Source organism: Rhinolophus ferrumequinum, chromosome 11 (assembly GCF_004115265.2).
Source record: "Rhinolophus ferrumequinum isolate MPI-CBG mRhiFer1 chromosome 11, mRhiFer1_v1.p, whole genome shotgun sequence".
NCBI classification, from domain to species: domain Eukaryota; kingdom Metazoa; phylum Chordata; class Mammalia; order Chiroptera; family Rhinolophidae; genus Rhinolophus; species Rhinolophus ferrumequinum.
Window position 1 is genome coordinate 45,924,239 of NC_046294.1, and position 18,642 is coordinate 45,942,880.

Consider the following 18,642-nt stretch of genomic DNA (forward strand, 5'->3'; position numbering starts at 1 on the left):
GTAGGGCGACTGAGAAGTCAATGTGTTTTGGATTAAAGCACAGATATTGGTCTTGTTGTAACCCCCAGACACTAAGGTAATCTTGGCTTAAACTCTTTAATTCACTTATATCTATGAGGCAGGAATGGAAAATTGTATAGGAATAATTGCTGAGCCTTATTAGGCTAAATTTATTGGGTATGAAGGAAGTTAGTTCTAACATGAATAAATTCCTGATCCTCTTCAAGTGCAATGATAATCATGCAAATTTCACACAAATTGCATCCTGAGAGCTGGCATTTTTTCCATTAGCATCTCAGTTATCACATTAACACTAACAAGGAGTATCCTTCTCCATCCAGCCCTGCATCCAATAACAGTAAGTTTTACGAAGGCAGGAGAGGACCCTTTCTCTGTTGTTCCTTATTGTCTCAGATCGACTACAAAGTGTTGTGGGCAGGGAGTGATATTTAAATAGAAAGCCATGCAGTTATACAGCTATAGATACAATGTTCGTTACATTGAATATACGGATGATAATCATAATTCTGTTCTATTGATGTTGCAGTCAACTTAATTGCCGTGGTCATAATAAAATTCCGGTATTGACATTTATATAAACTCCTTTGACAAATTTTAACCATTTTTCATTTATTGTCTTTTTTTCCTAAGATTTACTCACTTACCTTAATGCTTGTGGTTTATCTGTACCACCATACTCTAATCGCATTCTCTACCTGTGCCATGTGCTTTTTTCCAGACCAGATACAGTTAAAAATCATAGGCCCAAAGTGGGAGATCTTTCATTAGATTCCTCTCCAACAGTAGATGGAGGGACTAAAAGGAACACAGAGCCCTAAGGAGAACGTGTTACTCCCTGGGCCTTCAGAACACAATATACAGGAATGTGAACCTTAGCCTTGTGGTTAGCGCTGGAGATGGACTTTGGGTGAAGGGAGAAGGAGACGGTTCATTTGGGCTTCCTATTGGCCCACACTTTCTTATACCTTGACAAGGTCTGATTTCCTCACTGCTTTCTCTCCACCTTAAATCTAATATCTCAGAGGAGGTCCCCACCTTTCTGTGCCCCAAACCCCTCTTGGGTTTCTGATTCCCTATTACACATTGTCCAAATGAATTTTTTTCACAAGATAATGAAACACAGCCATTTTTATTCAAATTCTCCAAAATTTATACTCAATTGTTGTTTCTAAAATGTATGTCACCCTTCATAAAATAGTTTTATTATTTCATCTTTCTTTTATTGATTTTTTCATCTTTTTATAGTTCTTCAGTAGAAACTGATGAAACACGAAAAGAGTTAACAAGAATGGGTTTGTGAACTGGCAGGATGGAACAGGCAAAGAGCCGACAGGAACAAGCCTGTGGGCTAAGTGGAATGAGCTAAACATTAACCATTTGGCTCTGACTCCCCTGGCTAGCACTGGTACCTACAAGCTGACAAGCACCTTACATCCATCATAGGTGAGAACAGAACACTTCCCAATCACAACAGCAATCACCTGGAAGCTGACATCCATCATAGATGGGAAAAAGACAATTCCCTGAAGAAAACAATTGTAATGGCAGCCCCCCTGCAAGCTAACAAGCGCCTTACATCATGCATAAAAAATATAAAACCCCAGCACTCCTTCTCATCAGGGCAGCTGTCCCCCATGAGACTTTGCCCTGGCACAACTTCATTTGCCAGTATCTCTCTTAACCCTCTTTCTCCACAGCTCTCCCTCTCAGACTGCCCTGGCAAAACTTCTGCCAGTTCCAAACAGGACTCTCTCTCTCCCTTTTTAACTTTCAATAAATCTCTTTTCTGGATACTGTTGTAGGTTCTTGTAAATTCTTTTACATTCTGCGAACAACCAGGGGTTAATTCTACACCGAGACATAAACCAGAGTCTTGAGTTGCCCAGGTAGGAGCCTCTGACCTACTATTCTGATTAAATATTTTCTCAATATTCATAGCCAACATCTGGCTTGTAAATGAAAACCTTTTGGTCTTTTCTATCACTTGTCCATAGGATGCGACTGCATTGTTACCCATAACCACATGACCTAATTAAGAATCAGTCTTGGCATCCAATTGTGAATTTCTAATCAAATTTACCATCCACATTTCAGCTTCTTCTGGAGTCATGTTCAGTTAATCTGCCAACATGTTAATGCTGATACATTGGTGGATGCAACAAAAAGTCTCAAATATGAAGAGATGGGCAATTTGAATGAAATCCTCAAGGCACACCAACGTGAACAAGTCATTCAAAAGCCCAGATTCACATTCCCACTGCTTTGTCTGAGTTGCATCAAAGTCGAAGTTTACATATAAGCATTCAACAAACTCTGTAATTGGGTCTTCATGTGCATGACTCCTGTTGAACTTTGACCACATCTTTTAGCACCTGCTGGCGTTTTCAAACATCTTTGTTCCTATGACTGCTGTAGTCAAATAGCAAAGAATATGTGGACTCATCATATGAATTGCATTAAGATACTGTGGGTGGTGAAGAGATCGACAATGTTATCACGCCTTTTGGGGTCATTAAAGAAGGAGCCATGTTTGCTGCCGAAGAGACTAGAGAACTCACAGCTATTATTTATGGTCTCTTAACCGTGTAAGGTCTTCCATGGCTGCATCCCAATTCTGCATTAAAATTTCAGAGGCCAGTTTTCCCCAGAGTGAACTCAAAAACATTTCTGTGCATTGCTGGAACCAACACTCTACAGAAGCAGATATTCTGCTGCTCCAGAGTAATTCCCACATTCATATTGGAATGCTACATATCTGTATTGTCTCTAAATATTCTTGCCTAAAACCATGCTTGTCCACCAGGTAGTCAAAGAGCATCCGACCGTCCCTGGATGACTACATTTGCCTTGTGGTTTCTGGATCTTCAAACATCTCCACAATTGGTTCTCCTTCCGCCTGAAGCTGTTTCAGCTGTGCAACAACTGATGTTCTTTTTTCTCTCAAAGAATAAATGTTTATGTGTACATCCATAACAAGTCTACCATAAGAAGACCCAATTTCCCTTGTAATAATTCTTTTTCATTATAGGTATATCTTGTTCACAGACAGCAGAAACTCAAGCAGCGAAAAGAGTAAATGCAGACCCTAAAAGTTTGTGATGGGAGTAGTTAACTCATACTCTGCCACCTTTCAAGGAAAAGGCCCAATGAATTTTTTTTTTATAATTTCTTCCCAGACAAGCTAAAAACATCAGGTCCTCTTTGCAGCCACAATTATCAAATTATAGATTGGTCTAAGGATTTACAGCCCAAAGCTGCCCTACCTCAACCTACTCAGAAATGCATAATGTATACTGCAGTTGGAGTTTTGTAAGAATGCAATTTGGGGGGGGCTAAAGAGAGGGATCCTGATAAAGAGCCAGCTTTACATGCCTTGTTGCCAAAAGAATCTCTTTCTTCACATTCCAAAAGCACGGCACCTCATACAAACATCTCATACAGAGTCTAGAGGTAACCCATTAGTTCTCTGGGGCCCAGGATGTGGGTCCAGATAGGAGAATCAAAGGAAGGCAAGAGTAAAAGGATGAATACGGGATTTGTGGGAGGCACAAATCCTAGCCCGCCCCTGTGCACTCCACCTAAACACATGAACACTGAACCCTCCATTCCCTCCAATTGTCAACAAGATTTATGGGTCAAAAATAGAGTATACCAAAAGTCACTCTACTGTGTATGTCTGCATTAACCACTCTAAATCATCCTCTTCTCTAAATACTCTAAATCATCCTCTTCTCGTTTCTCAAAGGTGAGAATGAAGAATGGGACAAACATTTGAAAAACATCTGGTTTTTTATTATGACAGAAAATATATTGAATCTGAAAACGAGTAACTCTCTTTATCATCTTTACTCAAGGACAATGATCTGTCTGTATTTCTAGAGGAATGGAAATGGGATCTCCCCAAGCTCTGCATGAATAACCATTTCAGAAGCAACTCTCCTCCCTTGCACTGGGAGAGGACAAGCTGGTCCTCATGCCTGAGGTGACAATAGTCCATCAGCCCAGTGGGGAGAGTGAGGTGAACAAGGAGATTATAACTGAAAACAAAATATGAGGGAGAGAGTGAGAGATAAAAGCAGAGCCAGAATGGTCTTGACAGTGGTATCAAGGACCTTAAAAATGTCTATTCAGGTTTTTTTTTCCTTGTAACTACATGCTTCATCTCGAACTGGAGTACGGGCATTCCAGTAACTGAAAAGATATGAATGTCCCCTGACAGTCATTTGAATGATTGTGCTGATTGTTCCTAGTGAGTCAGAGCCCAGGTCATCATAGCAATGGGCTAACAAGAAGGCGGAGTTCAAAGGGAAAATTTAGAAGACGAATTTCCCCCAGTTCCATGGATGGGAGCTAAGATATAAATGTGTGCATACACACAGGGAGAGACACTGGAAATATCCACCTTGGAATCCCTTGTCTCATCAAAGTTCTTCCAAAGATGAAAAAGATGAGAATTCTTGGAGACAAGCAGAGATGAGGGTAGATAATACTTGAGCAAAGAGAACACTTTTCCCCCCTAGCTCTGAACTTGATTGGGGAAGAGTTAGGAATATAAATGCAAAAAGACGCGGGGATGCCACGAAGCTCTGAATGAACATCCATTGTATTATAGAAATGTCCCTCTTATCTCATTGGAGAATAGGCTTTTGTCTTTGTTCCTGAGAACTGTAAATTTGTGACACTGAAAAATGAGATACTGCTGGCCTTACAGTCTAGGAAAACCCCAACATTACAGGGAGGAACAGTCAGGTAGAGGGTTACTACCACGGTTGAGAGGAGGAAGAATCCTCAAAAGCATTATATAAAAATTGATTACAGGTGTGGGGCCGGTTAGCTCAGTTGGTTAGAGCACAGTGCTTTTAAAAACAAGGTTGCCGGTTCAATCCCATCTTGGGCCACTGTGAGCTACACCCTCCACAACTAGATTGAAACGACTACTTGACTTGGAACTGGTGGGTCCTGGAAAACACACTTAAAATAAATAAAAGTTAAAAAAAAAAATTTACATAACCCTAAAACCCAGTGGTCATATTTAGGTTGACACCTAGCGAAAACATGTTGACAATTGTTACTTTGTCTAACAAAACCTGTCATATCGAAGAACATATTTTCACCATATACTCCCAGGATCCAGTCAAGTGACTTTGACACACCTACCTCCTAGTAATGTTTCCCTGATGTGATAATGAGTGATCCCAGGACACCATAGTCATGATAATCACCTTTCTGGTATGTATAATTTGTATTCCAACATATCAAACTTGTCTCTAATCCACAGAAATGGCAATATCTGGTTTATTCCTTGGACGATCCAAGATCATGTGAACTGCAGAAAAATTACAGGGTTGAGTGAGGGGTATGATATAACTTTATTTGTGACATTGTAGAGGAATCCTGAGAATAACATGAGTGGGAAATGGGAACAACTTAGTTTTGTTTTGGGGGAGAGAAATAACACTGCAGAAACATAATATGTATGTGTGGGCTGGGAGGGAAAACATGGGTCTTAAGACGTAAGACCTCATAAAAAAGGAAAAATTCTGAAAGAAGGTGAGAACAGGGTGGCTTCATGATACTGTGATTTCTTCTTACCAGGGTAGCGTCAATCATCTTTCAGCTGTTAAATGATATAAATTCATAATATTAAATATAAGCAAAGGAGTCAGCACTAAAATCTATTTCCTCTTGAGAGCAGGAGAATGACTGGGGACTATGGGCAGTAGTAGACAGAGGAATGACAGGTGAACCAAACTCCTGGCCACTGCCCCTTAAATATGAACATGTTATCAGCACATGATATTCATCCTTCTTTGTCTCCTCTATCCACAGGTAGAAACTATACCTCCTCCCAATTAAACCCCCATCAAAAGAATCCAATAGCCACGTACTTGCTCTAGCATTCCTCATCATTTAACACTTTCAGAATCCTGCTCCGATTAGAAGGTTTCATCATTCTCCTGAATCTTTTAAAGGAAAGGGTGTTTGGCTCCATCACAGTCAAGGTCTTAGTCCTAGGGATAACAAAAATTGACCCACACAACTGACATTTTTCCATTCAAAACCACTGACTTCCTATTTATTCAACCCCATGAAAGCACTTGAACCCACTTCCCTGGAGACTCTGAGAAATGGGACAATGGACTCCGGACCTTGGAGCCAAAAGAAATATGATCATATCTACCTTCACAGTTACCCTCTGTGTGACCTTGGGAAGATCTACACTTCTCAGAAACATAGTTTATTTCTTCCAAAATGAAATAGCTAACCTCTCTCTCTACCTCCTCAAAATCACATGAAATTATATGAAACAAATTTTTTAAAAAATGAAAACTTTGGTTCCTCAAAAGAAACAAATATGAGAAAAGTCACTATATGGATGTGGCTTCCCAGTTATATGACATGAAAGTGAGGTTGCAGAACCTGGCTCCTGGTGTTTGAGACATCAGTTGTGGGAATACTGTCTGCGTAGGACCAATCCCTTAAAGTCTGCTCCCCAGTAGGGAGGCCCTCAGAGTAACATCTGAGATTTCAGATTTTCTGGGAAAAATTATAACACTAGGAAAAACAGATATTATGAATAGCATACCAATAATAATCTGATGTTCATGTGTTTAAAGAGTTTCACGCAGACAAGTAGGTATAGTACTTTAGATACAAAGACGCTGCCCTTCCATTCTGGCTTCAAAAGTACATGACCAAGGTGGATCAGTTGTTTATACCAGGGTCATAATATTACTTGAGATTCAAGTCTGGTTTTGGCAAATGAAGAGAACAATATAGAAGGCCCTGGTCTCCTCTATTCCCAGGGTAGAAACTTAAATATAAAGGAGTAGTTTCCAATTCTGAATGCTTGGCAGGTAAAGAAGACAAACCTACCCACGATACAGGAGCTTTGAAATACGAGAACCTGAGTTTGATACAGGCACGTTGGGTAAATAAAATTTATGAAGGTACAGGAATCTGATATGGCAACACATTATCCCTAACTGCTACTGACCCAAACTCTGCAACTTTCCCCCACCCAAATACCTACCACAGAATCTGTACATTCGTAATAGGTATAGAACAGTCAAATCATGATTTATGAACAGAAATTTAAGATAAAACTACACCCAAATTGTACTGCCCTGAGCAATTTTTTATTCTAATTAATCACCAGACAACTCTAACGGCTTCAAACCTCTTTTCACAGCACTGGTATTCCACACATACCTTTCCATGATGCCATTCACATCCTAGGGAGAAATGAAAAACACGAATCAAGAAGTAATAGGCGCTCCCCACTTACGAGGTTTCATCATATCCCCATCACCCCTGATGTGGTTGAAATAGAGCTGGTCTTAAGGTCAGAGCCAAAAAGTAAAGTCATAGACCAATCATTCCAGAAGATGTATGTGAGGTTGTTAGGTTTCCTAAAATGTAGAAACAACTTTGACCCTTGTGGAAGCACAAGGCTTCTAGTACTTGGATGTGAGACATATTTACAAGGAAAATATGAGGGCCATAATATTTTCCCCAAGTTCATAAGACTCGTCATGAGATGATATGAATAATTAATGGTCTGTTTATTCAACAAAAATGCCAAGTGATGACTATTACTTGTCAAGCATTATGCCAAAATTTGGAGAATCAAAGATGAGTAAATTGACACAATATACCTCAAGAAGTTTACATGACTTCTGCTAAGGGTACAGGCAAAATGTATTAATGTAGGCATACCTGAAGTCTTGCCTCATTTAGTACACTGTCCATAAGTGACCTCATCCACTCTCTTAAATTCAACACACACATATATGTGCAATGGACTTCCAAGTTTTTATCTTTACAAAATTTTGTCTCTTAAATGCAGGTTAATATATTCCTCAGTAAGGAAGCCACAGGAACCAGTAACTTACGATGTCTCATATGTACCTTACTCTTCACCAACCAAACTGTCTCTTCCCTCATAGCCCTTTGTCCATAATGTTACCAATATCCACTTGGTCACTGTCCTAAAAATTACAATATTTACCTGAACTTCAGTCTCTACCAAGCCAGTTTAGTGCACATTGTTAACAGTTTTTAGCCATCAGATCTTAATCATCACAGATTTATTTGTTTCCACAGATAGTATATAGTCTCCTTTACCTCAGACTTACTTCCTCCATGACACCAAAAACTAGGCAAACCACTGGGTCTATACAGGCAAAAAATATATATTGTTTTTCTCTCTGTGTGAGAGCTTTTTTGTTGTATATGACAAAAAACAGTTAAAATAGATTAGATTGAGAAAAAGAATTTGGGGACATTTGTAACTTTAATCAAAGCTTAATTTTAAGGATCAGATACTGTCATCAGGAGCTGGTTTGTGTCATTCTCCAAATTGTGTTTATTCCCTCTACGTTGACTTTATCCTCAGTTCATGAAGGAAACATATATCTCCTCATATAAACGCCAGAAGAAAAGAGAACTCTTTCCAGTTATGTGAAAAAATTCTGAGGCCTGCATGTCACTGGCCTGCATTGGATCAGTTGCCCATGTTAAAAGTATCATTGTGTTTTTGTTGTTGTTAGAATGTACAGCAATGCTGGAGGTTAGTTTTCATATTTTACTAGACTTAAGTTAGTATTAATCTGAAATAGATCATGATCGGATAAGATTCATATTGTAATCAAAAGATCAACCATCACAAATAATCTAAAAAAAAAAAGCAAGAAAATAGAAAACCTTAAATTTTATACTACAAATTATCTGTTTAACTCAAAAGAAGCTGGTCAATGAGAAAGAGAACAATGAAAATTGCAGGTGACATAGAAGCAAGTAACACAATAATAAATTTAAAAGAGCGACATCAATAATTACATTAAACGTTACTGTCTTGATGTACCAATTAAAAGGCAGAGATTGTTAGATTAGATTAAAAGCAAAATTCAATTCTTGCTATGTACAGGAGACATATTTTGGATTCAAAGACACAAAAGGCAAAAGTAAAATGATAAACTTCTGGTCAAGATGGCAGTGTACATAAATGCTGTACTCGTCTCCTCACATGACCACATCAAAACTACCACTAAATTATAGAACCACGCTGGAGAACCACCTGAAGATGAGCTGAACAGAACTCCTATAACTAAGGATATAAAGAATATGCCATGTCGAAACTATTGGGAGGAGTGAAGACATGAAATGCATACTCCCATACCTACATGTGGCAGTTATTAACCAAAACGGATATCTCAGCTGCAGAGGTACTCCCTGAGGAGTGAGAGGTACCAGCCTCACACTGGACTCCCCAACCGGGGAGGCCTACACTAGTGCCATGAAGAGAAGTCCCACACCAACTGCATGTGAAAATCAGCAGGGACTCAGTGCAGGTGAGATGAAGGGCTGCGGTAGATCCCATCATCTTCTTAAAGGGCCCTAGCAGAGACTCATTGCTCACAAACATTTGTCCTAAGCTCCAGAGAAGCTCATAAAGTGCCAGGGACATATGGGGAGAAACTGAATTGTCTGGCTTCATGGCAAGGACAAAGGGGCAACTGTCCCTTGGACTAAAGTGCCAGGGGGTGCCATTGTTCCTTTGTTGAGCCCTGTCCCCATGCAGCCTGCCAGCAAAGGAGGGCGTCAAATCTGAGTCTCCATTAACCTGGACAACACCGCTCTCACCCTGCCCTGTTGATTCTCTGAGATCTGTCCTCACCCAATACAAGTCCTTGCCTGAACCTCTTTAAGAGGCTGATCCACAAAAGCAGGCAGCCTGAGCCCATGCTGCAGATTTCAACAAAATGTCTCAAAGGTCTGCAAACAAGCAGCAGCTGACCTCTGGGTGCCCTGTATCTTTTACTAAGCGGCTCCACCTCTGGCAATAGTGGCAGCTGGCCTCACTTCACAGCATAGCTTCTCCCCGGCACCTCCAAACAAGAACAGGCAGCTACCAACTGCTGATCATTCTCTAGCTCCTACCTGGTCTACACACAAGCAGTGGCTGACCCTGGCCTGCTCCAGAGCCTCTCGGGATGCCCCAAAACCAACACACCATTGGCCTGCTTCAGAGCACACCAGTGCACCATCCAATTAGTGCCACAGATGACACAACCAAAGCATGGACCAGACAGATCCCAGAGCCCTGCTAAAGTGAATCCTGCTCTGAGGAGTCAGTCTGTGCACAACAGCTTGATCATGGCAGTCATGGCAAGTCCTCAAACCAGTCAGCCTGAGGGTCAATCCCACCCACTGACATGTCAACAGCAATCAAGGCTCAACAACAATAGGAGAGCACACACAACCCACACAAGGTACACCCCTGGAGCACTTGGCTCAAGTGAGACTGCACCACTGGGCCCCAGAGGATACCTGCTACATAAGGCCACACTGACAACTCTGGGAAATGAGGAGCATCTACCTAATACATAGAAACAAATACAGGGAAGCAGTCGACACGCAGGTCCCAAATGAAAGAACAGAACTAAACTTCAAAAATTACGAAACAGAATGGAAACAAGCAATCTACCAGATGCAGAGTTCAAAACACTGCTTATAAGGATGCTCAGGTATCTCAGTGAGAACTTTAACAAAGATGTACGAAACATAAACAAGTAGATAGAAAACATGAAAAAGAACTAATCAGTAATGAAAAATACAATAACTGAAATGAAGAATACATTAGATGGAATCAATAACCCACTACATGAAGTAGAAGACTGAATTAGTGATTTGGAAAACAAGCTAGCAGAAAACACTCACTAGAAACAGTAAAAAGGAAAAAGAATTTAAAAAATGAGGATAGTTTAAGGGACCTCTGGGACAACATAAAGCGTAACAACATTCAATCATAGGGGTACCATAAGAAGACAGAGTGCAAAAGATTGAAAACCTATATGAAGAAAAAAGTTACAGAAAACTTCCTTAACCTGGCAAAGGCAGTAGACATAGAAGTCCAGGCAGTGCAGAGAGTCCCAAATACGATGAACCAAAACAGGCCTACACCAAGACACATTACAAATAAAAGGCCAAAAGTTAAAGCCAAAAAGAGAATCTTAAAAGCATCAGGAGAAAAACTGTTAAGTTACCTATAAGGGAACTCCCTTAAGACAGTTAGCTGGTTTCTTAACAGAAAACTTGCAGGTCAGAAGTGATTGTCATGAAATATTCAAAGTGATGAAAAGTAAGGAACTGCAAACACGATTACTCTACCCAGCAAGGCTATCATTTAGAACCAAAGACGACATAAAGAGCTTACAAGATAAGAAAAAGGTGAAGGAGTTCCCCACTTCAAAACAGGTATTACAAAAAATGTTAAAGGGACTTCATTCAGACGAGAGAGGAAAAAAAGAAGAAAATATCACGAAGACAATCATTCTCACTGACAAAGGCTAATACATAAAAAAAGCAGTGGATCAACCAAACCTAAAGCCAGTACAAAGGTTAAAAGGCAAAAGTAGGAAAATCATGTGCAATTGCAACAGTAAATTAAGGGGATACACACACACACACACACACACACACACACACACAAAGTAAGAATAATGACAAAAACATAAATGTGGAGAGAATAAATAAAAAAGGTAGTGATTCTAGAATGTGTTCAAACTTAAGCAACCATCAATTTAAAATAGACTGTTCTAAACATAGCTTGAAGCACATGGCTACCACCAACCAAAAACAAGAGATATACAAGAAATAAAGAGAAAGGAATTCAAATACAACACTGTAGAAAGTCATCGACATTCAAGAGAAGAAAGCAAACGAGTAAGAAAAGAACACAGAAGAACTACAGAAACAATCAGAAAACTATGAACAAAATGGCAGTAACTACATACCCATCAATAATTACATTGAATGTAAATGTCAACTGTAATGGAAAAATTTAAACAAATTTTTTGACATAAAAAGTATGTGCCATGTGGGGCCGGCCCGGTGGCTCAGGCGGTTAGAGCTCCATGCTCCTAACTCTGAAGGCTGCCAGTTCAATTCCCACATGGGCCAGTGGGCTCTCAACCACAAGTTTGCCAGTTCAATTCCTTGAGTCCCGCAAGGGATGGTGGGCTCCGCCCCCTGCAACTAAGATTGAACACGGCACCTTGAGCTGAGCTGCCTCCTGGATGGCTCAGTTGTTGGTTGGAGCCTGGGCTCTCAACCACAAGGTTGCCAGTTCAATTCCTCGAGTCCTGCAAGGAATGGTGGGCAGCGCCCCCTGCAACTAAGATTGAACACGGCACCTTGAGCTGAACTGCCGCTGAGCTCCCAAGTGGCTCAGTTGGGTGGAGTGCATCCTCTCAACCACAAGGTTGCCCGTTGGACTCCCGCAAGGGATGGTGAGCTGCGCCCCCTGCAACTAGCAACGGCAACTGGACCTGGAGCTGAGCTGCGCCTCCCTCCACAACTAAGACTGAAAGGACAACAACTTGAAGCTGAACGGCACCCTCTGCAACTAAGATCGAAAGGACACAACTTGACTTGAAAAAAAAAAAAGTCCTGGAAGTACACACTGTTCCCCAATAAAGTCCTGTTCTCCTTCCCCAGTAAAATAATTTTTAAAAAAAGTGTGCCATGCAGTCGAGAATCACAAGATAGCACGTGTGTACATTAATTTTACACAAAATAACTTTAAGATCATAAATATTATAAGAATGAGGGAAATTTCATAATGATAAAGGTTTGGTACCTCAAGAAGATGTAACAATTATCAATGGATATTCACCTAATAGCACAGCTTCAAAATACACAAAGTGAAATAGAAAGTATTAATTAGACAATTCAATAACAATACTTAAGAGATTTCAATAATTCACTCTCAATAATTGTAGAACAGCCTGTAGGAAAGGAAAATTATCAAGGATGCAGTAGACATCACCAATACTATTAACCAACTTGACCTAACTGACATCTATAGTCCATTTCACCCAGTCAATTCACAATACACATTCTTTTCAAATTCATATAAAAATGTTAGGACATACAATATTTTAGGGCAGAAAGCTATAATGTCAATACTTTTAAAATATTGAAATATTAAAATATGTTTAATGATTATAAAATAATTAAATTTAAAACACACAGTGGAAGCAAAAGCAGAAAAATCACCAAGGGTTTTTAAATTAAATAACACACTTTCAAATATCCCAAGGGTTAACAAAAAACTCACAGAGCAAATTTGGAAATAACTTGAATTGGACGAAAATAACTACTAAATAATCCAAACATATGGACCACAGCTAAAGCAATGCAGTTACATCATTAAAAACTATGACAGAAAAGATTGTGTCAAATCAGTGGTCTAAGTTCCTACTTTAAGTAACAGGGAAAAAGATACCAAATTAAATTCAGTACACACACACACACACACACAAACACACACAGACGTGTCTACATGTGCATATACACATACACACACTAAGTAAACAGAAATCAATAATATAGAAAGGTTAAAAATAGATAAAATCAAGTTCATTCTTGAAAAAAATCAATAAACTTGACCAAACATAACTAACTTGACTTTCAAAAAAATCACCAAAATGAGGAATAAAAGAGGGGACATTATTGTGAGTACTGTAGAAATTGAAGGGATTTTAAGGAACTATTATGATGAAACTCATATTTACAAATCAGACAACTTAAAATCAACAAATTTCTATAAAGATGTACATTTCCAAGACCTGATTCAAGATATGTTAAAATTCTAAATAAACCTAACACAAGTAAAAAAAATACAAAAACTATTTTAAAATTTTCCAAAAAGAAAAGTCCTCAGTGAGACAGAATCACTGGTGAATTTATTGACTAATTAAAGAATACATAACACCAGTCCTTCACAATTGTTTATTCAGAAAATAGACAAGTGGAGAAAAATCTCAACTCATTTTATGAGGGAAAAAAAAAACTCTTGGGTCACAAAGCATTACCTGGTAAATGCCTAACACTAGGTAACACCTAACAGGAGTCTATGGAATATCACTGAACACAATGTATCTTCTTACCACAGTCAAATATTTGCACTGCTCTTTAAAATTAATAAAAATGAGATTTTTTCCCCCTTGTTATTCATGCATTCAATTTTTCCTATAACCTCTGGAATAGATGCAGGGGAAGGGTACTGCAAGATCAAAAAAATTAGTGTCACCACTAGAGAGAACACAGCAACAGAGCAGAGAAGGAAACTTAGTCTTCATTTTTCTCAAATCTCACATGCTGAGGCTTCTTCCCAAGTCCTACCTGCAGCATCTCTATGGCTGACCCCTGCAACCGATGCTCCAGAGCTGAGATGAGATCGCCCACCAATTGGCTCTGCCGGACCAGCTTCTTCTCAGACTCTGCCAGGGTATGTAGAATGTGTCCCTCCTCATTCTTCAGCTTTTGCAGCTCCTTCTGCTCCTCACTGTCCAGGACATCCTTCAATTGTTTAATGCAATTCTGGAAACTTTGTATATCATGTTGGATTTGATTCTTTAGGAATGAGCAAGAGAGAGAGGGACTCAGGCAGAGACTGGGAGTCAGAACAAGAAGTATTTGATTTGGAAGTTCTCACAGCAAAGGAAGATGGACACGGGGGAGTGATTCTTAGGGAAGCTGACTTTTCCTAGTATTTTCTCTTCATCACGTTCCAAAATAATAGCCTCAAGTCCATAATCGAGGCCAACTCTGAGCCAAAATGGGACAGCTGGGTGTGGTTCAGCTTTGACACAGCTGTCCAGGGCAGTCGTACCTTCCTGAGTTACTCCTGACCGCTGCCCTGACCCTCTGCCTAACATTAAACACTACAGACAGAGCCATGAGCCACTGGTTTCCCCTGGAAGAGTTAAAGACGGAAAATCGTAACAGGAATGGAACACAGAATTCACAAGCTATCCACACCAGAGTGTCCCTATGAGAATACTTCCGTGCAAATATGGATGTTCATTTGTGACATGTTTAAAATACAGCCCCCTCCCCTATCAGAAGAGGACCAATTAAATGACATTTGGACACATCAACTGTCGGGAACAAAAAGAAGAGAAGCTCCTTCTGACCAGCACCCTAGCTCCTGCCCAGACTGTTCTCGATCTCCCTAAAGAAGCGTCTCCTCCTACCTTCCAGTAAGCTTCCTCTTTTCTGATGTTACTGTTATACATCTCAGCTTTCTTCTGCTCCGTCTTCAGCCTCTCCAGAGCTGCCTCGAGCTTCTCCTGTGAGAGAGGAATTACACCAGAGTCAAGCCATGGGCTTTCTCAGCATAGAAACAGAGATTGATGGGGAAGAAATCAGGGTAATCCTTGAAGAAACTAGTTTACAGACACTGAGATAAAAAATTGGAGGAAACCCTGGGGTGGTGAATGTGTTCTTTAAGACTCAGGTAACAGAACCATCTCCTCTTCAGTAGAAGTCGGATTCTCTTTTGTCCTACCAGAAACCTGATTCTGCAGCAAGAAAATCCACCCCACTCCCCAGTTACCCCTGTTCACAGGGGAAATGACAGTGCTGCTTGGACACCAAACCTCCACTTACTAACACAAGGTACAAAAATATCAACTTCTGGTTAAGTCTGTTCTATAGGCTTCTCCTTTTGTGAGTGGGTGGAATGCACAGAAATGGTCCTCAGGCCTCGAAGGTGAGCATAGGGAGAAAAGTGATCACAGAACTCAAGTCTATGGTGACAAGATATTTAGAATCAAATATAAAGTGGAGGTTTCCCAGCCTGTCCTATCTTTCCTCCATGTAATTCTCTTACCTGGTACTCCTGGGCAACCTCCTCTATGAGGAACGTGTGGTGATCACGGTGCTCCTGAGACCGCTCGCAAAGCCAGCAAATGACTTTCCCATCTTCCTTACAGAAGAGGTGGAGTTTCTCTCCATGGCGCACACAGAGATCTCTCTTCTGCCCCTCCTCTGGGCTCACCTTGACCTCCCTGAGCCTCTCCACTATGTTGGCTACAAACCGATTAGGTCTCAGGTCACCAGGGTGGTAGGAGAATCTGCACACTGGGCAGAGACTCTTTCCTTTTTGGGAGATCTCAGGCTCCTTGTTGTTTGCAGTGATGCAAGCTTTGCAGAAGCTGTGGCCACAGTCCAGGCTCAGGGGTTCTGTCAGGAGCTCCAGGCAGATGGGGCAGGTGAGCTCCTCCTGTATGTGCAGCAGGATTCCGGAAGCCATCGCAGCTGCTCCCCTGCTCCTACCTGTCCCGATTCTGAGGCTCCTCTTGCTCAAATCCCTGCGTGATAGGAAAGGTTAAAAGGGGGAAGAGTAAGAGAGGAAGGAATAAAATGATACTAACTGTATAGAAATGAAGGATGGGCCAAGAACAAATTTTTTTTTCAGACTTAATACATATTTTACATTCATTTATTAATTCATCTATTCATTTATTAAACAAATAACACTGAGTGCCTACTCTGTGATATCCAGTAGGGTAGCCACTACACACAAGTGGCTATTTTTAATTAATTAAAATTGAATAAAACAAAGAATTCCTCACATGCCCTAATCACATTTTAAGTGCACACGGGCCATACGTAAGCTAGTACAGACCTTCCTTACGAGTTTCAGTTCTGCCAAGAACAAATTCTGAAGGACAAAAAAGAAAAGGCAGAGAAAAACAAAAGGAAAGGACTTTTCACAAAAATTTTAAATACTTTACTTTTAGTTCATATGACATGACAAATTTCATTTTTATCTGTGCAATGGTTATTTCCCTTTACTTTTACTGAACAAAAGGATGACCTGAGGCCTTTTCTACTAAGATAGTGTTTCACCCACTATAGCTCCTGCTTTCTTTCCCATGCCCAAAACACACCTTCAATGTTAAAAGCACCAAAGCACCTATGTGTCTGGGCTTTTATATCTACTCTTCTCTCAGCATGCAAAGCTTCCTCTGCTCTCAGTAGGACTCACTCTTATACTTTACGAAATTCTCTCCTTAAAAATTCTCTTACCAGAAAGACCTCTTCTGACTTGCTTATTTAGAGTATAACCATTGCCATTCCTTGCTGTACGTTTGAAATTATTTCCCTTATTATCATAATATAATATATGACAATGTGTTTGTGTACATGTCAAGGGCAAACCCTTTATCAGATGTGAACATAGAAATAGTGAGTGACTTACACAGGTAACATATCTTCAATAGACATCGTTGGGATGAACCTAATGTATTCTATTCAGGGTCCACCTTCACGGGTCTGCACCTACCCCACTGAGTTAACAACAAAAAGAGACATGACTTCATGGATCCTATTAACATCCAGAGCAATGAGGGATGTAAAAGTGAGGAGCTCCAGGACAGCGAGGAGGTTCTGGGGATTCTTGTGTTTATAGATGGTGAAATTCACCTCGGCCAAGGCTGTTGGTAGGAGTTTGAATGTATGTATGTATGTCTGTGGGTTGGAGAGGGAGACAGTATAAACATTTTCACAATACCAACAAGTCACACATCTGAAAAATTGAAACACAGATGAAATGAATATTAGTCTTGGGAAAGAAGTCTCAAAATATAGGCAAGAATATTGAACAAATTTTTTAATGACAATGAATTATATGCTAGCCAGTGAACTGTATAAACAGACATATAAACACAAAGATGAGCTTAAACAGGGTTTAAACCACTATGACCCTGATATCGACCTGGAGAGTAATAGTAAATTAAATAATCAGACATATGTATATGAAAGAGCAAATGTGAAAAACTGCTAGAGAGACATACATGCTGTTGAGAAATCCAAACATTGGGGAGCAGACAAAGTGTTGTACAATAATTCCATTTGAAAAATAAGGATTGAACTGAAAATTGAAAAAGATGAAGGGAATATGGCAAACGGAGAGGAAAAAATATATTAGGTAAAGGAAATGATCTGTTCATAGAACATGTATAAACTTGTATGAGTTTATAAAATGCCAGTGTTTCTGGAATGCAGTACACTGCTGGGCCTTTAGTATCACAAGAGCATGCAGTGACCATGATATACGGTGCTTCCCAAAATAAGTAACATCAGGGACTGTTTCCCAAATTATTCATGAGTTCTCCTCAGGGAGGAGGAGAGGACATACGAGAGATCTGTCCTTGGGCGGTGAAATGTTGTTAGGTGGATCCCGTGTAGAACTGGGAAGATCAGTAGGGTGCATGCACAGTTGCCCAGGGGAGAGATGATGAGAGCTTTCATAAAGGTGTGAAGGAAATGGAGAGCAGGGGATGAGAGTGAGATTAGAGAATGTAAAAAGAAAAGCTTAGCAGTTCCATTAGATACCTAGGAACAAAGGGTCAACATCAGGTCTGAATTCTTTCTTCCTATAAAGGTTAACACTGGCTTACTCTTCCAGTAAATTGGTTTTTTTGTTTTTGTGTTCTGGGAAACATACTGAGTTATAATTAAGTAGAAGGTCAGCTGTCTTGCAAAGCCGCATTACTGATAGCAAAAATGGCCTCATGTAAAGTGCATATGCTCTAGCAAGACTTTATATAGACCTCAAACACCAGCTAGTAAGCTGAGGCCTCATTTTTCACACAGGGATTGTGACTCTTATAACCGAGGGTGTCTCTTTTAAGCCCCTGGAAGTTGTACTTAGGGGATTTCACCAGGCAATCAGCCCTCTGTAGCTCTAGGCTTCCATAAGGTATGATAGTTTCACACATCCACTTAGTCTGGCTTCTTAAAAAGCTGAGATAACAAGGGTAC

General features: G+C 40.1%; 1 protein-coding gene across 1 annotated transcript in view; it reads right to left on the reverse strand.

The window, feature by feature from the left end:
• Positions 1-18,642, reverse strand: part of LOC117029704 (E3 ubiquitin-protein ligase TRIM22-like) — a 40,097-nt gene that overhangs the window by 19,152 nt on the left and 2,303 nt on the right. Inside the window, 5 exon segments of the mRNA XM_033118909.1 lie at positions 5,918-6,032; positions 7,234-7,256; positions 14,212-14,442; positions 15,066-15,161; positions 15,704-16,184. Of these exon segments, the coding sequence (XP_032974800.1) occupies positions 5,918-6,032; positions 7,234-7,256; positions 14,212-14,442; positions 15,066-15,161; positions 15,704-16,126 (888 nt within the window). The 5' untranslated portion in view covers positions 16,127-16,184.